The sequence below is a fragment of the Sorex araneus genome, chromosome 1 (assembly GCF_027595985.1).
Source record: "Sorex araneus isolate mSorAra2 chromosome 1, mSorAra2.pri, whole genome shotgun sequence".
Lineage (NCBI taxonomy): Eukaryota > Metazoa > Chordata > Mammalia > Eulipotyphla > Soricidae > Sorex > Sorex araneus.
In genome coordinates, this window is record NC_073302.1 from 122,995,719 (window position 1) to 123,023,499 (window position 27,781).

At 39.1% G+C, this 27,781-nt stretch overlaps 1 protein-coding gene across 1 annotated transcript in view; it reads left to right on the plus strand.

Moving 5' to 3' along the window:
• Positions 1 to 24,975, plus strand: part of SPEF2 (sperm flagellar 2) — a 179,381-nt gene extending 154,406 nt beyond the window's left edge. Inside the window, exons 33-37 of the mRNA XM_004605550.2 lie at positions 7,234 to 7,326; positions 12,184 to 12,360; positions 16,943 to 17,182; positions 17,374 to 17,496; positions 24,822 to 24,975. Of these exons, the coding sequence (XP_004605607.1) occupies positions 7,234 to 7,326; positions 12,184 to 12,360; positions 16,943 to 17,182; positions 17,374 to 17,496; positions 24,822 to 24,911 (723 nt within the window). The 3' untranslated portion in view covers positions 24,912 to 24,975. The remainder of the gene's footprint in view (positions 1 to 7,233; positions 7,327 to 12,183; positions 12,361 to 16,942; positions 17,183 to 17,373; positions 17,497 to 24,821) is intronic.
• The last annotated feature ends 2,806 nt before the right edge of the window (positions 24,976 to 27,781 follow it).

A 27,781-nucleotide genomic window follows, 5' to 3' on the forward strand; every position in this document is an offset into this window, starting at 1 on the left:
TTATTACTGGGATTAACAATAGCACCAACACATAGTAAGAGGCAAGATTTTTTTTCTTTTAGTCATATGGATGTTAAATGATGTCAAAATTATTGTTTGCAAAATGAGTATGATATGTCTGTGGGAAATATGACAGAACCGTCGAATATGATATGGCAAATGCAGATGGAATTGTAAGTCACTATCACGTAGACTGTTGTGAATTTATGAATGAAAGAGATCACCCAAAGGAAGAGTACAAAGCGATACACAGCCCATTAGCATGATAACCTAGTACCTGGCCACTGAATATGGCAAACAGAATATACCTGGAGACTTTATCAGAACAATTTTGGTTGAGTGCAGAATACATGCTGCAGAATATTGATGAATAGGTCTTTAGAAAGTAAAGATAACCCAGGTCAATTCATTTTTGAGAAGTCAGAGTAAGAAAGGGATGAGATTGTTGTGCCACAACTAAGAAAGGTCTACGTTCTGACTCTGCCAATTAAGTGAATTTTTCTTGTAGCTCATCATTTCACATTGCTGGTAGATGTAAAAGATTAAAACATTTAATGTTTTGATATAGAAATAGAATGCTTTCCTCTAAGTGTCTGTAAATCTTGAGTATAGTTCACTATTGAAAGATCACGTCCTTCCTGCTGCTTTTTTACTTCCTTGGTTAATAGAGACCCCTGAAGTTTTCTGAGTTCCCAAAACTGAGCTAGAAATAGCACTCCCATGTAGAGGATGGAGGTTCCTTCAAGGCTGTTCTAAACAGGAGCTTAGTCTATTGAGCTCTGATATATTTACTTCCCAAATACCACAGCTTAGGAATTCTACTTCTGTCTTGGACTTACAACGTGTGAGGATTATTTTGTTTAAAAATAGCAGAGAAAAGCTAGCTGTTTTCATCATTGGCCTAGGATTTTCAAAAGTGGGTGCTTGTGAATTTACCAATCTTCACTAGTCAGAGTATGTGCAATTATCACAGGATATCAATTTAAACATCCCTTTGCCCAGATGCTAGACAAATAATGAGTGTTGACCAAGTGCCGAGCCCATACCAGAAAGATGTGAATTTCTTAAGAGAAAGTTGGGCCTCACACTTAATGGAGAAGCAGCAATTCCTGTTTGAATCAAATACTTCATTTGGGGAACAGTTGATTCTGATTTCTGCATTCTCCCTTTACCTGCCCCATCCTCCTCCTCCGGACTGCTAGCACAAGGTGGCCCCACTAACCCCACGCACCTTTCCTAGACTTCCAGCACTTGCGAGCTCACATACACAGACGTTATTTTATGGAAAATTAAAAGTACTCCCAAGAACAACTTTTATAGGACCTGTTGAATATGCTTCACAAAACCGTAAATAGTATAGTTGCATTGCTGAAATAGAGTTGCCTGAGAGATAAGGCCTCTCTACTATGATTATGTTACTTTTGTTTTCTCCCCCACCCCCTAAATTTTCTTTAATTTAAGCACTGTGATTTACAAAGTTACTCAGAGTTGGTTTTTAGATATAAAATGTTCCATCACCAACCCTGTTTTCAGTGTCAAGTTCCCTTCACCAGTGTTTCCAGGTTCCCTCTCCTAGGGCCCCCCCACCGCAGCCTGCCATCTTTTTAGGTTTGGTCATTGAAATTTGGGAGTCATGGGCTCTCTGCTTTGAATCTTTAGCTTTATCATTCCTTACCACCCCCTTATACCTTGGCCTGTGCCTCCTAATGCTTCTCGTCTGTTTCTTCTTCCCCATGCCCCCTCCACTTGTCTTTCCTTCTCCTCCCTATGCTTTGCGATCAAGGGTAATCTGGGAAACTCCCACCTTCTCCTCCCTCTGCTCCCCACCCCCCGTTAAACCATTACATTTCCTCATTTAGTTGCTCTAATTACCACAAACAAGTTATATCATCTTGTGTTTATCTCTCTTCTGGTTTATTTTATTTAACATAATATCTTCCAGTTCCACCCATGTTATAGAAAATTGCATAATGTGTGAGTTCACCATGACATTTATTTTAAGAATGTGCTATTTTGTAATTTACATTTATAATTTTTAGATGTTTTTCATTGACTTGGTATCGTTTTTGTTATGAGATCTAAAAGGTTTAGCTTCACATCTCTGTGTGAGTACAAGAAATTAGATTTATGGCTAACAGAAAGAGGGGTTCTGTTACAAGGTTGTGGGATTGGATAAAGAAAGTTTTAGCTCAAGACTTCCAGTTACAAGATAAGGAAGTGGTGGGAATTTCTTTGTGCAATATGATGATTATAGTCAGCATGACCCTATGAAATATTTGAAAGTTGCAATAAGCATAAACCCTAAATGTCCTCATCATAAGGAAAGGATTTTTTAATATTTTTAATCTCTGTGATTATATATATGTTAACTGAATTTACTATATTAATCATTTTGCAATATCACTGTCACTGCATATCACTGTCATCCCGTTGCTCATCGATTTGCTCAAGCAAGCACCAGTAACATCTCTATTGTGAGATTTGTTGTTACTGGGTTTGGCATCGGATACACCATGGGTAGCTTGCCAGGCTCTGCCATGTGGGTGAGATACTCTAGGTATCTTGCCGAGCTCTCTGAGAGGGGTGGAGGAATCAAATCTGGGTCAGCTGCATGCCAGGCAAACGCCCTACAGCTGTGCTATGGCTTCAGTCCATTTTGCAATATATCTAAGCCAAATTATCATGCCTATACCTTAACTCCTCCAAGCTTACTAAGTACTGTATGTCAGTTATAGCTCATTAAAACAGTAGGGGATGGGGGGGGGGTAAAAGGGGGTGGAGCAGGGAAAGGACTTGCTGATTTCTTCCTTCTATAATGAACCAGCTACCGTGCTGTGGAGTTAGTGTCACTCTGCTAAGCATTTGAGCATGAAAGCTCCTTTTCTCTTTGCTCTGGCCTCGCTGTAGCAGGCAGTGCCCACCTCAGTGCCATGAGTACTTGCTCAGAATTGTTTGGTGTTGAAGTCTTAGTTTCAACTTTTATCAGTGAGAATTTATTTATTTATTTATTTATTTTTGCTTTTTGGGTCACACCCAGCGATGCTCAGGGGTTATTCCTGGCTCTGCACTCAGGAATTACTCCTGGCGGTGCTTGGGGGACCATATGGGATGCTGGGGATCGAACTCGGGTCGGCTGAGTGCAAGGCACACGCCCTACCCGCTGTGCTATCGCTCCGGCCCCGAGAATGAATTTATTAAAAGTTGAATGAGTCAGGTGTTCTAAGATTCCAACAAGGGAATCCCTTATTCTTTATGGAAAAGTTAAATACCCAGAGTTCTTTGACCATATTGTAGACGGAAAGTACAAAGGACACTTCCTTATTTTAAGGAGAAATTGCCTAATAATCAGAGAAGACAGGATATGGTTGAAGATAATCACATTATCAATTTACTGTACAGATTCATGCCTGGCATTTCACATTGCTTAAAATTTCAGGAGTGACTTAAAAACTACAGCTTATTTTCCAATTTGACTCAGTTATCTGTTTTTCCCTTCTAATGTTACCCATTTGTATGTGAAACAATTGGAAAGAGTTTGATAATCTGTGAAATATCATATATATTTAGAGCTAATATTAATGTTTGGTTTAAAAAAATCAGAAAATTCTTTTGCATAAAACAGTTGGCTATGGAACTGAGTTGCTTAAAAACATAAGGAGAAGGGATTCCTCTTCTGTACCCTTTTCCCCATCTAGCTCTTGATATTTTCCCTTTATCACTTATTTTCATCAATTGGATTATTGTGTTCCTCCTGAGATTTTTTTTCAATTCTTTTTTGCATAGAGTTCATTGAGCTTCTTGAATCTTTTAGGCACCTTTTCCCAGATAATTTTTCTGCATTCCAACCCCCAACATATTTTCTCATAGGGCACCAATGTATGTATGACTCACTATTTTCTAGTAGCTTCTTGCTATATTTTATTTGTATGCTTCTTTCTGTTTCTATATCCTCAAGTTCATGGACTTGTCCCTTGTTTTCACATATGTCATGAATACCATCCAATGTACTGAATGATATTTTTTCCACTTTTTGGGCTACACTCAGATGTGTTCAGAGACTAACCCTGGCTTTGTGCTCAAGGATAGTTCTGGCAGTGACAGGAATTGAACCTGGGTACTATCTCTCTGTTCCCCTGTATCATTTTTTATTAGTAAGATTTAAATTTTGTGTTCTTCCACTTCTCTTCATTATGTGCCTGTTTTTCCTCATTTCTTTGAATGAAACAAAGTGTATTTAGAATAACTAAATTAACATCTTCATCTGTTCATTTTGTCTTCTGTGTCATTTCTGTGTTTTTTCTATTGATGGCTATTACATCCAGCTCTATCTGTCATATTCACTTGCACGTTTACCCTTATGCCCAAGTAATTTTATGTTGAATATCAAGGTTGGGGGATTTTATATTGTTGGGTGTGAAATCTGTAAAACTTTAAGTATTGTTAAAATGTAGTGACTTTATTTGGAGTCAATTTCATTCTTTCATGGTTATATTAAGATTTGTATTGTGTGGACGCTCACCACTAAAAGCTGGTATAAGCAGCACCTTAGGTCCACAGATTCTGTCATGAAGGGGCAGGTTTGGCATATTTATAAGGTTAACATCAACTCCCCCTGGGTCCCTTAATTCTTTGTGACATTAACATACACATTAAATACAAATGCTGGTATATTTACATAACTGTAAGGATAGGGTGATACGTGATCAGCAAGTTCCTTTAATGTAAAGCTTTTAAGTCACAATGATCACCTATTCTAATAGGACATTCCCTGCTCAGGCACGTGTTTGCAGTCCTCCTTATTTGAACCAAGATAAATTTGTTTACCCAAGGTGTCTGGACTGTGTCTAGACCTTGAGATTTATATTAGTAGGATAATTTCCCACAATATGTGGAGGTTCAAAGCAACACATGGAATAAACCTAATCTACTCCCATTACTTAAGGCTGTATCTTCCTTTGGGCTCTACCTGGTTAGGATGTCCTCCCACTGTGCCTGGTAATAACACAAACTATCTCCAGCCTGGAACGTGTCTCAGCAATTGTTCAGGACACTCTTTTCCTCCTTTTCCTCCATTTTTTTTTTTGTCTCTGTCTTTAGAGATTTTCCACATATATATACAGACTGCCTCTCAGTCAAGACTTTAGGAGACCTTTTCTTTTCTTTCCTTTTTTGTTTTTGTTTGAGGAGCATACCTGGCTGTGCTCAGGACTTTCTCCTGGCTCTGTGCTCAGGAGTTATTCCTGTGGTGCTTAAGGGACCATGTAGGGTGCGGGACATTGAACCACATAGGGTGGGCTGCGTGCAAGGCAAGTAAGTACCTTACCTGCTATACTATCTCTTCAACCCCTTGAGGAGATCTTTTCTATTTAAGAAAAAAAAGCCACTCTCACATCCAGAACACACTCTCTATGTATATCTCTCTTATCTGTCATGAAAATTCTAGCCATCTTGACCTCCCTGAACGCTAACGTTTGTCTTTACTTGTGTGGACTGCCAGGCTCTGGCTGAATGCCTCCCCTGGCACTGCAGCCTGGAAACTCCCAATGAAGTTGAAAAAAAGGAGGACTCCTCCTCTACTTTCATTATTTTAGCAATTACTGTTCCATGCTACCTGTTTCCTTATGAAATCCTTTAAAATTATATGTTCTATATAATCTACACATTTTTTTCATGGTTTTTGAGACAGGAGGGTAATCCTAAACTGTATTGTTTCATAATATCCCGACATGCAAACTTGTAAATCTCTTTATTCTGGAGTGTGCGCTAACCCGTGCAGATTAACCATGGTGTGAGGAGTTTCTCCTTGTCAACATGAAAAAACTTAACATCCAAAGAAAGCTTGAGCCTAGACTAAACTTCCTTAAACTTCCTCTGATCTTTCTCTCAGTCTTCCACATAGCCAGCATCTCTATCCAAGAATCTTTTGGTAACAAACAAAACACTTTCAATCTACTCAGTGTTGTATCTTTATCCAGTCTTATGTAAAAGCACCATTGACTTTCGAAAGAGAAGACACAGAGCTTAGACCAGAGTCAGGTGAAGAAGCCAGTGACTCATGACACAAACTGGTGCTGAGAGTTGTGGGGGGGGCACTGTGGAAGATAGTAAGGAGTAGGTTCTAGGACAAAATGCTTAAGTATGTCAGGCTCTTACTATATATAAATTTAAAATTAAGGTTCACAAAAATTCTTTGTATCCGTGAAATTCATACTTAATGTTCAATAACAGACATGATGGGTAATGCCAGAGAGTGAACAAAGTGCCAAAAGTAGCATAAACATAAACACATTAAATAGAAGTTCAAATAAAGATCAAGAAGGATCTGGCAAGGAGATACGATCTGAATGGGGTGTGATCAAATGTGAGGAGGTTCACAAGGGCAGACAGGAAGGCAGAAGTCACTTCAAGCTGCAGAGGGGATGTGAGAAAAAGAGCAAGAGTAGGAAATGCTTCTTGGCAGAGAATGAATGATAGACAAGATTAAAGTTCTGAGGGGATTAATATGGTTGCCTGGTATAAAGAAAGAAGCGAGGAGACTTGAAACCGAACCATCTCTTGAAGTGTAAACCTGGGAGAGAGAAAATATGGTTCCACCCCAGGTTGGCTGCAGCAGGAGCAGAAAGAAGAGAGAGGAGAGGGATGTTGCCAAGAGGAAGTATAGGAATACGGTCATTGCTATTAGAGATGGGTGGAGAGAGAGAAAGAGGAGCACCACTAAAAAGTAGATCATTGAGCTCTTGAGCGAGTGACTCATTCAGTCAACAAAGATTTTCCAATATCAGCTATGTATCCCAGGCTGAAAGAACAGATAACATGAAACAGTACATGTAAAATAGGAGTCAGTGTTACAGGATGGAGTTCTCCAAAATTCTGTGCAAGCAGAATCTGGGTGAGTGATCTCCAAATTTCATCACAACAGCATCAAGAATTAAATTATATTGAGTTCCTCCCACCCCAATTTATGGCTTTTCATTAATAAATTTTACACACATATTGCTGAACTAATCCAATAAATATTCCCATTTTTTAAAAATAAAGATTATAAAAGAATAAGGCCAAAATACATGTGAGAGAAAGTTCCAGTATTTTCTTCTACATTCCTCTGTTTTCTGCCCTCTATCCTAGAGACTATTGCTCTAAGCTTCTGAACAAATTGGATTCAATCTCTATGGCTTTGAGAAGGATAATTGTATCTCAGTGTAATACTTTACTGATTTTCATTATTTTTTATAGGCTGGTCTGTGGTTTGTGGGAGAAGAAGATGTAAAAATTCCAGAAGATCCTCTTGAACCTTTGCCCTTCAGTAGGCAAAAGCATCTCATAGAGGTAATTACTGAGCTATTGAAAAGAAAAATGTTTTACTATAAAATGTGTTTATATTTTTCCTTTGCATGCAATTTGCTTAAAACTCTATGTCTACATCCCAGTTCTTTTGTTATATCCCCAAAGTGCAGACTTTAATATTTCCTTTAATGCTCCCTTTAATATTCATCATAGAAGAGCTCTGGGGGAGAAGGCAGGGAAGAAAAAAATCTTAAGAGTCCATCTATTAGCTCTCTGTATGACCTTGCACAATTGCCATCACCTCCTGGGTTTCCTTGTCTGTTCTGTTAGATAAGCTAAGGTGTTACTCAGTGCTTTTGTCTTCGAGTATCCTTCCAACACTAAGAGCTTACAATAAGAATGATTATTTTTCTAATATATTTCTTTGATCATTTTTCTCTGATTTTCACTAGTTTACACAACATGCCAACAGTTTGCACACTATCTAGCCTGTGCCTCTGAGATTATCATAACATAAAAATATTATCAAATATATTATAAAATACTATTATTAGATCTTAAAAATCTGGAGCCAGATTGACTTTACAGCAAGTAAGGCTCTTGCTTTGTCTGTGGCTGACCTGGGTTCAATGTCTCCCATTCCATATAATCCCCTGAACCCTGTCAGAAGTGATCCTTGAGTACAGAGCCAGTAATATCCCTGAGTACTATCAGGTGTGGGCCCAAAACAATAAAATAAAGACAAACAAAAAGTTTACATTGACAGTGGTAAAATTGATTTTCATATTTTTATGATCTCTTTGTTTAAAAACTACCTGTTGTACTATCACTCCAGCCCTTAAATGTTTCTTTTAAATTTACTTTAATTGATTAAAATTTTAGTAGAAACATTGTTCTACTTTCAGCCAACCATTAGATCAAATTGACTATGACTCCAGTTACAACATTAAAATAGGCCATTCCCTTCCATTAGACATATGTTTTGAGCACCTACTACATTCTTGAGGGATAGCAAGTGAAAGAAAGGAAATTGCCCAATAAATCAAAGATAGGGATTGGAAGTTGCAGTTTGTAAATGATGTTGTTTCAGTGGCTTTTGGTTCTCTTAAATAATGAAACAAACCAAAGCCTTTTGGTTTCTCATTCTAACTGTAGAATTGGGACCTTCAACTTTGAGAACCTACTTACAATTTCCCACCACTTGATTGCAAGAATCTTCATAGCCAGAAGAAACCATCTCTCTAGATTCAAATTTTCCTTTGAGGTTTAACATTGAGGCTTAATTATTTAATAATCTTTATCAATTTTATGTCAACAGCACTAAAAAATTAAGTATTAAGAACAATTTTTTTTCAAACTTCAAGTATTTGTTCATTTGCAGGCCACACCCTGTGGTATCACTTGTATCATTTGTCATCCTGTTACTCATTAATTTGCTCAAGCAGACACCAGTAATGTCTCCATTCATTCATGTTGCGTGTTAGTGTAGCCCAATGACATCTGCTCACTCCAGGAACACGAAGAGCCTCAAACCATTCGTTCAGGGTCTTGATGAAGAAGGCTGACCATCTCATAGGTGAGCGGCCACGCGGTCTTTTGACATACCGTGGAATCCAGTCAGTAACAGCTCTAGTCCAGCGGTCATCTCCAAATTGCATTCGGGTCCGGCCCATCTGATTTTTGATACCTTGACAAACAAGACAGCATCCCTGATTCTCGATCATTGATGGAGGTCGGAACTCCAGATTCCTTCTCTCACTTGAGTGAAACGTGATACTCCAAGCATAACTCTTTCGATTCCTTTTTGGGATACCCAAATATCGTTCTTATCCTGTTTTTGTAGGGCCCAGCTCTCTGAGCCATATGTTAGTGCAGGAAAAACGGTGGAGTCAAAAAGATGTGCCCAGAGCCTGAGGTTCTCTGTCCTCTTAACAACTTCTTTGACGCTCTTGGAGGCATTCCACGCTGCTCTCTTTCTCCTGCGAAGCTCAGGTGCCAGGACATTAGCCATGTTGAGTTTTTTTTTTGTTTTTTTTTTTTGCTTTTTGGGTCACACCCAGCGATGCTCAGGGGTTACTCCTGGCTTTGCACTCAGGAATTACTCCTGGCAGTGCTTGGGGGACCATATGGGATGCCGGGGATCGAACCCGGGTCGGCTGCGTGCAAGGCAAATGCCCTACCTGCTGTGCTATCGCTCCGGCCCAGTCATGTTGAGTTCTGGACCTAGGTACACATAACGGCTGCATCCAGAGATGTTCGTTATATTGAGGGCAAATGGAACATCAGGCACTAGTTCGTTTCTCATGAACATTGTCTTCGTGAGATTCAGGTGCAGTCCGACTTTTCCACACTCATGGTCAAAGTCAGCCAGCATTTGTGCCACTTGGCTAATGTTTGGTATTATTAGAATGATGTCATCAGTGAAGCAGAAGTGGTATAGTTGCTGAGCACCTATCTTCACTCCCATTGCTTCCCATTCAAGTGGTCTCATTACATTCTCGAGGGTGGCACTGAAAAGTTTCGGTGAAATAGTGTTGCCCTGCCAAACCCCTCTCTTTATGTCAATAATCACTTCTTGTAGAATGGTGAGATCCTAATGGTGAATCCGTAATACAGCTCATGGAGGATGCTGATGTAACACCCTGCGGTGCTCAAGAGTTATTCTTGACTCCGTACTTGGGCAAGAGCCCCTAACAGTGGGTGCTGGGGATTTGACAGGGTTTAAGGTATGCACTTTACCTCTGTTTATGTCTGCAGTCCAAGACTTCAGTTTTTTTTTCTTAAAGGGCTCACCTGTTCCGTTAGACCTAACATGTGACTCCCTTTTGAGTCCCTCAAAAATCAATTGATACAGAAATCCTATTATTTTTGCTATGCAAGAAAACCTGTTCATGGGAATAACATTCCTATTACATTCACAATTCTCACACTCAAAGGAAGACTTATGCAAGATACGTGTACCAGGAGTGGGATTACAGTTCTCCCTACAAAAGTTTTTAGTATTCTTAAGTACATAGGACTGGAGCAATATCATAGCAGGTAGGGCATTTGCTTTGCATGCAGCTGACCCAGGTTCGATTCCTCCATCCCTCTCGGAGAACCTGGCAAGCTACCGAGAGTATCCTGCCTGCATGGCAGAGCCTGGCAAGCTACCTGTGGCGTATTCGATATGCCAAAAACAGTAACAACAAGTGTCACAATGGAGACGTTACTGGTGCCTGCTCGAGCAAATCGATGAACAATGGGATGACAGTGCTACAGTACTACATAGTTAGCCTTACTTTTCTGAGTGTACAACCATTAATTTAAAAGAAAATCAGTTTAATCAGAGAAAAAACCTTATGAACGTATTTTATTTTTGTAGCTTTTCCATTTCCATTTAATATTCAATTTCTTTGTTAATGAGAATCTTTGCCTACATGGCATTTAGAAGAGCAATTCAATGGAAATAATATTGCAGTTCAACTCTTCATGTGGAAAATAGAAAAAGCAGAAGCTCAGCAACCAAGCACAAATCTAAGGTTATTTGTTAACCTTGGGCCCCTCTGTGCCTGCTGCTCTCGGAAGTTCCTGACTTCCTACTAATGGGCAAGAGAGATGATGAAAAAACAGAGTTATGAAAGAACCCACAACTGAATCACGACCCCTGAAACATCAAAGAACATCAGGTCATGCTTTTTAAGTGACCCAGTTTGACTATGGCCTGGGTTGCATTTCAGCCCACAGGAAACATTTGACCCAAGAACAGTGAACAAATGAGTGTTCAGGTTTATCAATTTCTCAGATTCTTTCTACACTATAGTGGAACTGGTATTATACACTTTTTTTATTAAAGCCATTTTTATTTACATTTCTATTATATTTTCCAAATATCAGAAATTTATTTCTCTTATGGTTATCCTGACTTCTGTCTCAAAAAATTTGCTCATCTCTGTTAGTATTGTTGGTGGTAGAGATCACACGGCAGAAATACCCTTTGAACTCAAACAGGGAGGCAGGACCAGCAGCACTGGAATTGCCTCGGAGCTTACAAATTGTGCAAAACCTGTAACCCACTCCAGAACCATATCCTTGGTTGAAATCTGCATTTTGAAGATTCTCCAGGTCATTGAATACACATGTTTGAGAAGAGCTGGCCCAATGAGTCACACGCTCCTCAAACAGGGGTGCTCAGATACTAGATAAGCTTCAGTGTGGTCTGTGTGTCTAGAGTTTGCCCTCAGCTCTGAAGGACTCCAAGAAATACCAAGTTTTCAACCACCAACTTCTGCTGCCAAATGCCAAAGATACATACATGTCTTATGGGGTTGATGGTCAACTCACTCCTGTAGAAGGAGAAAGAGATTTGCCCAGCAGACAACCGTTCATGGGTTCACCTTCTCTCTGTGTGAATCTACATGAGAAAAAAATCACATTAGTAGCCATAGATTAAATTTGAAGTTTAGGGTAAAGCGGGCCAGTTTCAAGATTTTAAGGATCAAGTCCTGGTGGTTTAAAGTATCATATCCCAACCCACCCCCCAACTCCCAGAAACTTGATTTTTAGAACTCAATGCCAAGTTTTCCAGGATGGTGCAAAGGCATATAGAGAGTCTTAAACTCAGAATCCCTTTTCCTGGTTGTAGTCACCCTACTTTTAACCAGTTCATCTTTCCTTAATATAATAATACCATTGGTTTGCATGCAATTTTTGCAAGCATCAGAATCTCAAGTTCTACTTTTTTCTCTTGGAGTATATTTGCTCATTTTACTTGTTCTCTTCTGTAAATGCCATTCATTACTGTCAGTTATCCCTACTCAGGCCTGTAAAGCTCTTCGAAAGATTCTTCATTCCTGTTTCTCTACTGATCTCCAGAATATCTTCATTTTATCTCAAATTGAAGTTCTTTCTGTATGACAGTTCTTTTTTAGGCTATTTGCTGACTATGAGAAGGACCCACCACTGCTGGACTACACAGAGATGCTGCTTTATTTTGCTTGCCATCCAAACCCCATAGAAGGGGTCTACAGGGCTCTTAGTGTGGCCATTGGAACTCATGTCTTCCCACCAGTCAAAACTGGTGTTGCTGCTGAAAAGGTAATTGCATTCCAGAAATTATCTAGGACTGGGTTGAAAAGGGTATGCACAGACATTTTAACTTTTAACAACAAAGCCTTTTTTCTTCTGTATATTTCTGGGTACCTTAATACAAGGCATTTCATATCCTAAGTTGCATAAAAGTTTTATACAAATGCATCAACCACTAGGAAACTACTCTCCAAAACATGCTTTGGAGAGTAAAATAAAAATTAACTCAAAGTTTCATTTTTAAAACTTTATTGTTTTTTAAAAATTTGGGGGGGGTTCAGTCATACAATGTTCCAATACCCATCCCTTCACCAGTGTACATTCCCAATGTCCCCAGTTTCCCTCCCACCCCCCAATCTCTATGACAAACTCTTTTTGTTCTCTCTGCCTCTCTGTCTCTCTGTCTCTTTGTCTCTGTCTCTGTCTCTCTGTCTCTCTGTCTCTCTGTCTCTCTCTCTCTCTCTCTCTCTCTCCCTCTCTCTCTCTCTCTCTCTCTCTCTCTCTCTTTCCTTTTGGGCATTTTGGTTTGCAAAACAGATGCTGAAATGTTATCACGTATATCCCTTTACCTACTTGCAACTCAGTTCTTGTCCAGAGTGATCATTTCCAACTATTATTGTCATACTGGTCCCTTCTCAATCCTAACTGCCCTTAACCCCCAAGACAAAGCATCCAACCAAATCTAAGTTTCTTGGTAGAATCACAGTTCATTCTGGAGTGGACCACCTTAATTTTACTTGTTTGTTTTGTTTGGGTCCACACCCAACAATGATAAGGGCTTACTCCTGATTTTGCTCTCAGGGATCACTATGGGCAGTGCTCAAGAGACCTTATGCAGTGCTGGGGGGTGGGAGGGTGGGACAAGCCTGGATCAGTCACTTGCCTTGCCTGTTTGCTCTCTGTCTAGCCTGACCATGTTTATTTTGCACTCAGACCAATCCTAATAACGGAAGATGATAAATCAGCCAGTTAGATCTATTTACAGTGTATGGGAACTGTGAGTGAATCAAGTTTAGGCATCAGATACAACCACACCAATGGGTTACTTGAGCATTTCAGGCCAAAAGCCTGACTTCTTAAAAGCCACAGACACAGACACTTCGACCTGCATTCAAGGACAAAAGAGTTCGTATCTAATAAAACTTATAGCTAATAAATCCTTATTTTAAATAGAATAAAAAGTTTATACCTAGTAACATTTTCTTTCATAATTCTAAGGAGTTAGTATTGTCTGGCTTTGACAAGTCAGGCACAGGCAGGCCTCAGAACAGGAAGTTAACCAACGTATTTCTTAAGTGCCGTTTGCTTGACTACTTACATAGTGACAAGAAGTACTGGTGGCCATTCAGAAGCACTGCCTTCTCAGGACGTACTGGTGCAAATGTTCCAGATAGAAAGGGGTTGGCTAGCGTCTGCTTCAGTGGGGCAGCATTTGCCACTTTCCTAGATCTCCCCACGGCTGCAGAGAAAACACTGTGGGCTGGGGTGGTCGTAGGGATTCAGGGTGGGGAGACCGGGCAATGCAAAAGAGGGAGAAATGGAGTAGTCTTTAGGCTTATGCTTACCTATTGGTCCTACTGCTAGATTTCTACCTCGGATTGGGAACAGGTGTTACCCATATTTATGTCCCACAAAGTTCCTGTCACACAGCAAATGTTCGCTGTTACGTGAACACAGCCTGGAAAGATGGGAGGAACATGGATAGAGAAATGAGGAATGGAACCCAGTTGCCAAGGTACAGTGAAGAAGAACAAACATTCCCAGCAGATAACAGGGTCCAGGCGCTTGCAAGGAGGCTGAAAGATTAAGAAAAAAAGAAGCTTGCACTAGAGCTATCACCATGGCAACAGACAGCTGTCCGGGTGGGCAGCAGCTAGTCCAGCTAGCACAAGAAGTCAGTCTCCTTCTGTACCTGAACCACTTCTCCAGAGCCCCACCCAGGAAGCAGGCTCCTCTGAGCACTTCTCTCAAGAGGTCTTTTGAAGACCCTCGTACTGCACAGGAAATGATCACAGAGACGGAATGGGGGTGGGGAGCAGGGGATGGAGCGCAGGTCCTTCACACCACATACTCAAACCTGGTGCTGGCTTGAAGTGAACTCTAAGAGATTCTGCAACACAGGACCTTCCCACCGCCCTCATTCTTGCTCACCCCTGACCTCACCATGCTGCCTCCAATTTTGCCCCTCCATTCCTGGGCCCTTTCCAAGTGTGTTCTAGTTTCCTGGGCAACCTCATCCCAGGAAGCCATAATGAGCCTGCTCAGAAATAACACCTTCAACAGATCCATATTCACTCCCAAGACACTTAATCAAATCTCTGTTTCTGCTATGCTCACAAACAATTGGAAATCTCCTGACATTTCATTCTTCCTTTCCTCTGTTTCTGCTACTCATGCTGCTAGTCGGTGTGGTGCAGGTCTGTTTTCTATCCACAGCTTCTTGGATAATTTAAAAGATGCTCAAGAACAAAGCATTCATGGGTAATGCACTTGCTCTGGCAAAGCTTTAAGTTAGTTCACATTTTGGAAAACGGTTCATTCTGGTCTTGTGGAATTGGGGTATTGATGGTGGAATTCAGTAAAATGAGAGTTTGAGTCTCCGACATTTAAAAGTCTTGTTAGAATATTTCAGCAAAATGTTTAAGGCCCCAGGATTTTAAAGCACACCCATTTTTTTGCTTTATTCTGGTCATTGATGCTTTGCCCATCTTAGATCCAAGGTTTCACCTTCTGTTCTGTCTTCTGAGATTTGTGCTCAGCTGCTGACAGATAGAAATGCATGGTGAGACACTTCTCCAGGGCTTCTGTGGTGGGGAAAATTGTCACACAAATCTTGTGTGACATAGCATTTGTCAGCACTACACTTTTCCCCACCACAGAGTTTTGAGGCCTCAGAAGCCTCAAAAAAAAAAAAAAAAGCACAGGGATTTCTTCAAAACTGCTATCTTGTTTTGTCCATACATTTACCTATATTAAAAATATATGTGATTTCAGACATGTCAGCAGGAAAGAGGCCCTCTTCTTATACATCTTGTGGTCTCACCAAGATGCTGAGCGTGGTCCTTCGGCTCTGCTCTCAGCCTTCCCTCCCTTCCCACTTCTACCAAGTCTGTTACACCCCAGCCTCCCAAAGAGAATGATAATTCATGGTTTTTTAAAAAATCCTTTAAATCCTCTGACATGAATAAGCTAAATAATCTAAAGTATTTTTATTTCAAAATTTTTGAATGTTTAATTGTGACCTATTGATTAAAGAGCACATAGGCTAGAGAGATAGTATAAGGGGTCAGGTGGGAACCTTGCAAGCAGCCAACCTCTGGGACCACATTTGGTTCCCTAAGAACCTCCTGTAGTGATCCCTGGGCGGAGTCTGGAGTAAGCTCTAGTTATAGCCAGGTATGATTCAAAAACCAAAATAGAATTATTTAGTCTTATGATAATTATATCAAGCCTGTGAAAAGGTAGCATCTCCTTAATTATGGCAATAATTAATTACAATAGACTGGATTCCTTCTCAGTTTAATTATAGTGGTTAAGACAACTGCGTTTATGTTATCTTCAAAGTACTTATGAGGTGCTTTAAATAAAATCTCATTCATCCTTCATTCACTCAGCTAGGTTCTTTTCATCTCAACTGTGTTATTTTCAATATACTTAAGTGTTTCACAACTACTAGTGTTTCACTAGTAATTATTTTGTCTTCTGTTTTCCTTTTATGCATTTTCTATGACCATTTTCTCGTGCCACTAGAAATTCTTATACATCATAATTTTCATGGTAGTATTTTAGCACAGAAACACACTGTAATTTATGTAACCATTCCCCCATTTGGGGAATTACAGGCTTTTTTTTTCTTTTTTTTTTTTGACAACATTGAATCCATATGCATAAGTCACTGTGAATTTGAATATGTCTTTAGAATCAATTCCTAGACCTATAATTGTTAATCCAAGGGCAGGGATATTTTTCAAACTTTTGATTAAAAAAAGAAATAATTTCAAATATAATTTCCTCTTTACCAAGTTCAAGATCCCAGCTTATGGCTCTTGGCCAAGTTTCAAAAAGCATTATAGAATCCCAACCTGATTTTCTATGCTCAACTTTTTAATTTTATTTTCTACAGTTTTCTAAATATTTAGTGGGATTTAATGTGAATTTTCCAAGTAGATATTTCCAAAGCTATTAGAAACTATCTACTTAAGAAATCTACTGATGATAGTCTCTTAACTGCAACATTTTTTTAAAAAAAAATCTTGCTAAAAATCAGCAGTCATGCTTGGAAATCCAACCACCAACTGTATTCACTCATTCCAGTATCCATTTGTTAGTCATATAGTGTATCTGGCAGTGTAAAAGCCAAACCATGCAAGGAGATTAATCAAAAAGACCTCAACCCTGAGGTCTATGTAACCAGAAGTTGAACTGGCCGAGGGTTTTGGACTAACTTAGAAAGAAGTTAGGATATTCTCTTCTAGACTGTATTTAAGGCACCATCCCCCAGCATCTCAAAAGCATATAACAACCTTGATTCTTTCTATGTTTCAGGAAAGATTTTGGTGTGATTTTAGGTTCTTTTCATTCAATTGTGCAGGTTTCCTCCTCTACCCATGTAAATGCAACTGAGCAATATTCTGAACTTAATGAAAAAAATATAAATGATGAGAGACAATTAAAAGAGGCAAGGGAGGGAAAAGAAAGTGAAATCTCCGAACATGCAAACATGGAAAAGATTTCCATAGACACATTGCTCAAGGTTTTCCGAGGAGGAAGTGAAGCACAAGACTCTAACAGATTTGGCAACCACCCAAGGAAGAGGAACATTTATTTAGAGGTTAGTTAGATTACTTTGTGAAAGAGTAAACTTGTACATAGAGAAAACTGGATCAATTTTGAGTGTGTTTCCACGGAATTGTTCTCAAAATGTCTTGTATAGGAATTCTGATGAATGCTTATAGTAAGTAAAACCATTTTGAACATATGCAGGATTGCAAAATAATTAATTTATTCTTTCCTTCTTTAAAGAGCTTCAAAAAAACATTTCATGACCTAGGTGCCAAGAATCTGGAGCCAATTGAAGTTGCTGTTCTTTTGAAACATCCTTTTATTCAAGACCTGATTTTAACTTATCCAGATTATAAAATTCCTGTGAGTATTACCCAAAGGCACTCTAATTCAGTTGAGCTGAGGTTCAGGACATTGCAGGACATCGGACATCTCTAATATTGACTAGCACAGAGGGAAAAGAAGCTGGACTTGTCCAGAACCAGGTCTGGGGAAACTGAGCTGGTAATGGCATCTGCGAGAGTGGTCAACCTGCACACTTCGAGAGCAGAAAGGGCAGGCACAGAAAGGTATGTACCAGTACCCTAGATAGAAGTATCATATTTGGCTATTAATATTAATACTATAGAGATCCTGCTTCAGAACTATGGGGTTACCTTGGGCCATAACAGAATACTGGAAGTAGGTGGTAATTGAGGTTTTTGCATCATTCCAACCCTTTAATGACACTAACCTATAACTGAACAGTATTAAATTTGAGTTCTTTCTTCCAAGCAGACCTAAAAATGAAATCATGATCCCCCAATATTAATATATTTTTTTGTACTCCAATCACGGTACACATTGCCCACGTAATGCTAGAATGATATTGCTTAGGAAAGATTGGATTCCATCAGAAAAACACCATCTAAAATGGAAGAACCAAGGAGAAAACCAGTAGATACTAGACCAATAGATACTAGACCAGAAGATACTAGCAGTATAAAGGAAGAACTAAACCTCAGGTCTCAACCACACGTACTGAGTGTGCATCATTGTGAAATCTCAGGACTTCATCGGTTGGGGGCTAAAGAAAGCAAACAAGACCCCCTTTCAGAATGTGGAAAACTGTTATCATCCTTTCACTCACCAGTTTAAGAGCACAAAATCTCCAAATTCACCCCTGCTAGCTGGACTACAAAGGATTTTCTCGGTTTTAGATGAAAGCACTTTCACTTTGATCAAGTGTGATAAGCAGAAAATGCTTTTGCCTGACTTCTCAGTGACAATTTTTCATACCTCCATATGAGATGGTCCAGGCCTGAATAAACATTGTTCCTATGTTTATTTGTCCCCAAAAGTTTGATCATTTGATATAAAGTACACTGCTTGTACTGGAGTCATTAAAATTCAGTTATGTTCTGTAGTGAAGTGCAATTATAGCATTTAAGGTCACAGGCCCTGGAATGAGAAAGTTGAGAACTGAATCTCAGGTCCATCATGCACTTTGTATGTAGTCTTAATTTCCTCTTGATCCTGGGCTGTTCATCTGTTAAATGGGAATTAAAACCATTCCTATTAAAAGGGTTGGATAAGAATTAAATGTAATTGTGCATCTAAAGCACTTGACATGGTATTTGACACACAGCAGATGCTACAGAAATTTTAGGATTGCTAAATACTTGGTTCTGAGGCCTGTAAAAAACTAAGGCACACTGAAGGGCATGTGCACTCGAGGGCTCTCTGGGTGGCTCTGTCTCACTGCCCATGTTCGGTGCTCTGGAACCGCTGTGTGTGGCTGTTGGTCAAGGGCAGGCGACAGAAGGAAGAAGGCCAAACTGGTTGCTCGATCAGTTTATTTCATTCTCTCTCTCTGCTTCTCTCCCAGCTCTGGATCTCTCTCTTGATCTCTGGATCTGGCCCTTCTCTGTTCTTCTCCTGTGTCCTCTCGTGTGTCTCCTTCTTTGTCTCTTCTGTCTTCTTCTTCTGTCTCTCCTGTCTTCTTCTATCTCCCCTATCTTCTTCTTCTGTCTCCCCTGTCTTCTTCTTCTGTCTCTCCTGTCTTCTTCTTCTGTCTCTCCTGTCTTCTTCTTCTGTCTCCCTTCTCTGTCCCACAGTCTTAGTTTATATAGCAAATTATAGCACAGTCTTAGTTTATATAGCAATAGGGCAGTAGCACAAAGATGGGTTTAACATTAACAAATCAACAAAGAAGGGTAAGACCATTTATTGAGGAGATTAACAAAATCTCATCTAAGGAAATCTCATCTAAGGAGATCCACTCAAGGGTGTGATTTCAATCAATGGATGTCAGGGTGTGAGCTAGTAATCTGCTTAACTAGTTATAGTAAATCTACTTCTAATATTTCTAGCAATGTCATTCTGTATGAGCACAGTAAGTTTGGTTCTTCCTGAGGACATCTCACTATACATTCCAGACCACAATCCTCAGGTCAGGTTAGTCTTCCTAACCCCAGCAGGGTCTTAGTCTCGTTACTTTTGGATCATGACAGCATTTGTCTATGACCATGCGCTCAACTTATAGTTGAGTATTGTGGCGCTTTGGCCTGGCCAATTTCGATGCCATGGTAGCTCACAGCTTGCCCTGGGTCTATTCCGTCCCTCATTGGGACTCTGCTCTTGGGGTGTAGGAACTAAGGGCAACTGAGTTGAGAAAGCAGATGCTCAGGAGTAAATATTATTGGACTCAATCAACTCCCAAGTTACAAGCACAATATTAACTGTCTTTTTGTGTCCATACAGAAAGGACATTGTTTTAAGGTAAACTATGCAAAAGACACTAACTTACAATACAAGTTCAGATTCCTTAGAAAGATCTAATCTTACAAGATAACAGAATCTGATTAGGAAAAGGTGATTAACTGGTTGGGAAGGAGGATGCAGAGAAAAGTTTACAGATAAACAAAGGAATGGGAGTGTCTCCAGAGCATTTAAACCTAAACTCCTTGTGGCAAGGGAGGAGGGACAAACCAATGTTATGCTACAGAGGCCAATATTATACAGTTCCGTAGGAGACAGAACAATGAGTACAAAATTCATTTGTGGGTCTCAAGCAAATTTGACTCTGTCTATAAAAGAAGTTTTACATGCAGAAATTATAAGACTAGGTGAACTTCCCCAGTTCAAAATGATAGAAACTCAAACTGTAGACTAATTTTTGCACTAGTAGAAACTCTCCTCAAAGGCATTGGAAAAGCAAAAGAGAGAAGAGAGAGGGCTACACGGAGCTTGCTATTGGCTAGAGAGGAAACAGCATCAGCATCAAAAGAGGAGCCTGGCAGAAGGGCTGAGGGAGGGGGAAGAGGGAGATGGGGCCACCATCCCTGAAGAGCAGTATGCAGAGGTTTTCAAGTGATCCTATTGAGCTAGAAAGATTAGGCTGACTTCAAAAGACCCAGATATCACATGGGGAAATTTCCATTTAATTAGAAAAGTGATGGAAATAGCTAAGTTTCTGAGCCAGGGACACAGATAGTGTTTATTTCTATACCCTAAAATATTTTTTTGTCTCCTAACCATATCATAATATCTCTATATTTCAGAACACTCTTTTTACTTTTTATCATTTTACGATATTTTAACTACCCAGAATATAACATAGTTGGTGGTTATTCCAAGCTGCTATTTTCATGCATTTCACAGCATGAACTGTTTGCTTTGAAACTCATGTTTTATGTCCCTTTTTAGCATTTTGTATCTTGTGCTTTCATGAACAGCAACAAGGTTTCCTCCACGCTCTGGTGGGAGAGAGTATAAATCAGTGTGTTCTTGGAATCACTGGAACACTAGCCAAGGGGAAAGTGAGGCCGGGAGGTCAGCCACTGTCAAGTACAGGATGGCTTAGAGAAACAGGTTGGCAGAATCTGCATCCCCTTTTGTCATTAAGTGCAAGGTTGGTGCCAGACACCAATCATTTTCAGACTGCATCTTATCCTGTTTTTCAGCTTCACCTTTTAGAGAGCAGCCCTCTTGTTTTAAACCAGTAAAGCCCTTGGGATTTTCAAGAGACTTTGGACTTATATATGTTAGAATGCATTTCATATTACCCAGAGCAAACTGGAACATAAAAGGATGCCATAGTTTTCCTCTCTACTTAAAAGGAGAAAGACACCTACAAAATCAAGGAGAGTGTGGAATACCCTTCTTCTGGCCAGAATGCCAAAGTATGAGTAACCTGGAAAGCAACGTTTTCCCGGCAAAAGAAAACAGTCAACAGATGTCTGACTTCAAGATTCAACCCCTTGAAAATATGCAGTGAAAAGCTGGGTTCCAGGAACCAGTCTTCAACTTGTATATTTCTCTCCACCTAGGAGGAGTTTTAATAACTGGCAGTAAATGTGCCATGTTGAGCAACTTGCTTCTTGGAGAGAGCAGTGTTGAGTGTGGAAGAATGCCCCGTAATTGGTGACTTGATATTCCAGGAGCCCCTGGACAATTGACCACCAAAGCTACCTCTGCACAGTCCCCAAATCTTCCCTAGTACCCAGGACCACCCTGTAGCTGAAAGTCACCCAGATGGAGGTTATCTAATTTCCAACAACCCAGTTTGAACAACTCAGTACCAGTTTCACCTAATACCAGCATCACTCTTCCAACAGAAAGAGCTTTCCTGTCAACCTGTTCATCCATTCATTCTACAGACACAGCTGCTTTAATCCTCACTCTCCCTTCCTTCACATCTTCCCTCACCCCCTCCCCTGAGGATTCTGAAGAGGACAGTGAACCTCAGTCAAGGCTTCTAACTCATGAGAGTTGAGCCTATGACCTGAAGATCCGCAATTCTGAGATCCTAAAATGAAAGGTGTTCTCTTCCTAGTAAAAAACAAAACAAAACAAAAAAAACTCCACTTATATTTCTAATGAAGCTCTTATATTCACTAACCTCCAAATAAATGTAGGAGGGGGAACATCTGTAAAGATTCAGAACACTCGGAACTCTCATGTCATCATTTTTTTTTTTTGGCTCCAGATATCCAAGCACAAGTAAATAGATCACATTTTAAAAATGAACTTTAACCACAGTGATGTTATTTGAAGATCTTTCCAGATAAGTAGAGCAAAAGCTAAGAGTGTGGTTTTTCAGGTTAAAAAGTTGTTTGCTGTTATAAACAGTGGGAAATGAAGGTTACCTGACAGCTCTGGGTTTGTAAGGTTCATGTTTACAAGCAATATTTAAAATACATACTTGGAGGGGGAAAAAAAAGCAGCTGAGTAACTTTTTATGTTTTAGCTTTTCTCCTACTGGGAACTGGGCTCTTTTGGCTAAGAAAATGTACTACGAGCTACTCTTCTTGGGTTCACATTTACAATTTTTGTGGCTTTACACAAATGACCTGCTTGTGCCTTGGTTTTCCCATTTGCAAAACAGGATTTACTGTGATGCGTACCTCATAGATTTCATGTATGGATTAAATGATTAATGTATCAGAAGTTCTTATCTTTGTGTCAAGCACATGTTTGACACTGCTAATCTTTTAGATTGACAGATAAAAAGTATTCAATAAATGTTAGACTTGATGCTTTTACTACTACTACTGGTCTATTGGAAGCTACAACAGACATAAATTATTTCTAATCTTATGAAGCTAACATATAGAGGGACAAATGCAGTGTCATTCCATTGGAATGCAGTGTCTGCTCTTGGAAAAGAAATAAGCAGTGTTAATGAGAAAAGGTGAAGTCCTGAAAGCTCAGAAACCTAGCTTTTGTGGTGAATCTTCCAGTAGTTTGGTCAAAGTCATTTATTTAACTACTTCTTTCTTAGATTTATACAGAGAAGTTATTTCAAAATAATGTTCCCTAAGTCTTGATACAAATGCTTTTGTTAAAAAAAAAATCAGTGGAGATACTGTAACTGGTTTGTTTGCAAACAAAGTAAATATCCCCTGACAAATATATTTACAAGTGTAAATGGATATGGGGTTTTCTATACCACTCTATACAAGCAGCATTTCTCAGAAGGAATATGCTGAATAAATGTACAATTCTTTAAGCATATATGCTAAAAATTAAGATTTTCTCACTCAACAGGTGATAATAATAAGTCTTTCAGTATTAAAATCAGAATGTCTTGAGGAGGTTCTTATAAATAAATGACTGAGGACCAGTACATAAGGATGAAGTACCTATAATTATGTGAGACTTGAAGGAACTTTCAATCCACTCTGTCTACAAGGTGTCTGACTTTCAAATGCTTTCTAACTTTCTTTATCTTTGTAATAAAACATGGTGACCGTTCCAGTGCTTTGCATTCTCAAAGCACCCATGACAAACATTTTCAGGCTCCTTCAGACTTATCTCCCTCCCTCACTGCTACTGAAAATCGTGGTCCCTGGTTTTAGCTCTAAATTTAGCAATACTGCTTTAAATATCTGGAGAATAGAATTCCCCATGCTACGGAGTCTCAGAAATTCACAGGTGAGCTCATTCTTTAATCTCCTGGTTGGCATTCAAGAATCAGTGGTGGTTCGAACAGACAGGCATGCTATCAAGAATGGCAGGTGTAGGACCAGAAAGGTCAATGGTGAAAACTGTCCTTTTTTCAATTAGTTTCATCTAGATTGACCTTTTCTTGTAGAAAATCTGTGTTTTCAAAGAATTAGATACCTCAAGAAAATGATTCACTCTGATTCCTGGCATGGCATGTATCACTCAGCTGTTCAGATAGTGAACTATCTTGTCTCTTTTTGAGTGAAATGACCTCAGCCACACTGCAATCTGTGGAAGACAGTTCTAGGGAAAGGAAACTTACATTATTCAAACACTTCCCTAAATTTTTTAAGCAAAAAAGGGCAACTATACAGCTTCAGTTCCACACTTTTTTCGTCTTTAGACCCATTTTACATTGTGGTGATATTTTACTTTTACTTTGAGAAATTTCTGTGATTAAAATGTAGGATTGAGAAGTAATTTAAATAGCTGATTAATAAGTCATTCGATCCCTGGTATTAAAAATCATGGTGAAACAAAGTTTCCTCCCAAACCCATATGTTGTTCTAAAATTCTATGAATCTACAGACATAATTTTTTTTTATTTTATTGAATCACTGTGAGATAGTTACAAGCTTTCATGTTTGGGTTACAATCACACAATGATCAAATACCCATCCATCCACCAGTGCACATTCTCCACCACCAATATCCCCAGTATGCCCTCCCTTTCCCACCCTCCCCCTGCCTCCATGGTAGACAATATTCTCCATACTTTGTCTCTACTTTTGGGCATTGTGGCTTGCAACACAGACACCGAGAGGTCATCATGTTTGGTCCATTATCTACTTTCAGCACACATCTCCCATCTCAACTGATTCCTCCAGCCATCATTTTCTTAGTGATCCCTTCTCTATTCCATCTGCCTTCTCCCCTCCTCTCATGAAGCAATCTTCCAGCTAACAGATAATTAAATTAGATTAGAATTTTCCTTTAATGGAAGACGACCATTGATTTTTATATATTAATAGGAAAATAATCTTTATCTGTGTCCATTAAATACTAGGCTTTGTACAATTGCTCTTAATGGAGAACCCAAGATCTTTGATATTGTTCCATGGGTCCAAATAGTAAGTTGAAGGGTTAGAGAACAATTTCATCTATGGAAAAAAATTTAAATTATCTATTCAATCACTGTAATATAGTAAATGATTTTAAATCATACCAATATTTATAACTTATTTTATCTTCTCTCTTAGGATATTAAAACAATTTTCCAAAGGAGTTTACATGCACAAGGAAGTGACGGAGAGAGTTCTCCTTCAAGACTTACAGAGGAAAAGAAATGAAGACCAAAATATATGATATTTTAAATTCTGGCAATGAATCTTCCAAACACCAAATATGAACATGATGCCTATTATTTATTATCACTGAGGGAGTATAAATGAATACTACCAGGTTGAGATGTGTGGGGGGGTGGAGGGCGGAAATATTGAAAAGGGACTTAATCTCCTTAAATCTGAGTGCATACTATAATAAAATTTAAACTTCATATCTAAAATCCAAAATAAGAAAGAATGCATTTCAGAAAATAAGAGCCAATAGAAAATATAAGCACACACACCATATCATCATCATCATCATCATCATCATCATCATCATCATCATCATCATCATCATCTGTGAGAACATCTGATATAAAATCCCAGTCAAAAGTGTATTAGAAAGAGAGAGTGAAATTTCCCCCCCAAATTCCCTATCAGGGCTGTACTGCTATGTATATTGTGTCCCTCTAGTCCTATATAGTAATACATTCAGCCCACACCAAAAGAAGGCTGCATTGCAAAGTGTCACTACAGGCATGGTCTTACCATTTATTCATAACTTTTTTTCAACAGAGGATAATATCTTTATAGATGGGTATACATGTACTAGGATATCTTTTGACCTTATGCATTAGTGATCTGAATTTAATAATGCTTATCTCAAGAAAGTGTTGCTAGGTTATGAATAATGAATTCTCAATGGCAGGATTCTATGATACCTACTTGTTTCTTGTCACTAGCTCACTGGCTCTCCAATTCAACCTTTTAATGTTTAAGGGCCCCAGCAGACAGCTTTGCCAGTGCACACTCAGTCCCTGGAAAATTTCCGTGTCATTTCCCTGACTTTCTGAGTAATAGAGGGTTATGGTAAAATTTCTTTTCCAATCTTTTCTGAAAATTCAGTTCTTTCTTCCTTTCTGCTTAATTTCCACAAAGACAATTTATCATTATATCTCTCGAAATATCAAAGGCTAAATTCTTTATTTTAATTATCCCGAAACATGTCCCTTCCCATTTCAAGAAACTAGGTTCTTCTATTGTTCAGGTGAACACACCTTGACACCATCAGTGACTTACAGTCTTTCATAGGCTACTCTTAGTCCATCAGCAAACTGAGTAGGTAGGTAGGCAGCACCTTCAAAATGCATCCTGAATAGTCTCTTCTCTACTTCTCTGCCACAGCAATGCGGGCCGAGATACCACCAACTCTTGCCTACATTTTACAGTAGACCTCATACACACACGTCACCCTGTTTTTTGCTCTTGCTGCCCCTCAAGGTTATTCTAACCACAGCTAATGGAGGAATATCTTTATAATAAAAGTTAAATCATTAAAAAAAAAGTTAAATCATGCCATCTCTCTACTTCAATGCTTATAAGGCATGCATTGTCTAGTCCAAATCCATCCCTTGATTTTATCTCTTGCTACACAACCCCCCGACCCCCGCCACACACATCCCTTAAGATTCTTCCCCTTTGCTCACGCTGCTGGAAGGACAATCCACTTGTTGACCGTGGAACACATCAAGGACTCTCCCATCTCTATTACCTTTGCACTTCCTATGCTCACTACCAGGGATAGTATTTTCCCACATGTCTGCATTTCTTGTCCCTTAACTTCTTTTTTTTTTATTTATTTTTTTATTTTTTTGCTTTTTGGGTCACACCCGGCAATGCTCAGGGGTTACTCCTGGCTTTGCACTCAGGAATTGCTCCTGGCAGTGCTTGGGGGACCATATGGGATGCCGGGGATCGAACCCAGGTCGGCCGCGTGCAAGGCAAACGCCCTATCCGCTGTGCTATCACTCCGGCCCCTCCCTTAACTTCTTTTGGGGTGGTAATTCTAATGTCACTTTGGCAATAAGGCCTACCTTCCCTCAATATCTAAAAGTTTAAACAGCCTATGACCCCATACATGTCTTGCCTCCAATCCTTTTTCAAATTGTACTTATCATCATCTCACAAGCTACCTCTTTACGTCTGTGTTTGAGTATCATTCAATAAAGTTGGAAGTTTCATGACATAAGGGGTTTTTCTTTGTCTTACTGCTCTACCCCAGAACTAAAGATTAAAATAATAACCAGTTTCAATTGTATTGATACGTTCATGCAGAAATGAGTGGAAATATCACCTTTAAAAAGATTGCAAAAACTATGAACAAATCAGAGACAATTTCTGTTCTCAGTGTGAATTATATTCTATTTCTAGAGTGACACATTCCCTAAATTTTCTTTTTATGATTTAGTGTTCTCCGAAGGCTTTATTCTCAGAACCCTTGTTTTTTAGATAACAGGGAATGGTGACCATAAAGCATGTTTAAAAGATAAAAAAGCCAGAGATTTCAGAATTTCAATTGAACTGATTCATAGATAATTCCAGTTACTACCACATATTTCTATTTTTTTCTAGAGAAAAAAGCAAAATATCTGAAAACAAGGTTCAGATAAACAAAATATCCTGAGAAGAACACAGTAAACCAGGGCATATTTTATTAAAGACTAAACAAGGCAAGACAATAGTATGTTGCAAAAAGAAAAAAGAAAATTAGAACCACAGCATTCTTTCTGTGATATCTTATTTGCATAAAGTTGTTAAATTAGAAAATGGCCGAGTCCGCTCTAGGGGCCCATTAACGCAGCAAATAATAGGGAAGAAAACACCTCATAAAAGGACTTCTTGGTAGTAACTTGCCTCTGAACCCCAGAATATTTATCACAAACATCAGGATTGAGCAGACCTGCTAAAAATGACACAGGGAAATCAAAGTTCTCATCCTAAAGATAATGGCACAGGCAAGGTTTTGAACTTCACACTGAAACCAGAGGCTGCACAGGATTTTTCCAGCAAGGGAGAATGTAATTGAAATTCTTCTCCCTTTCAAGACTTATAAT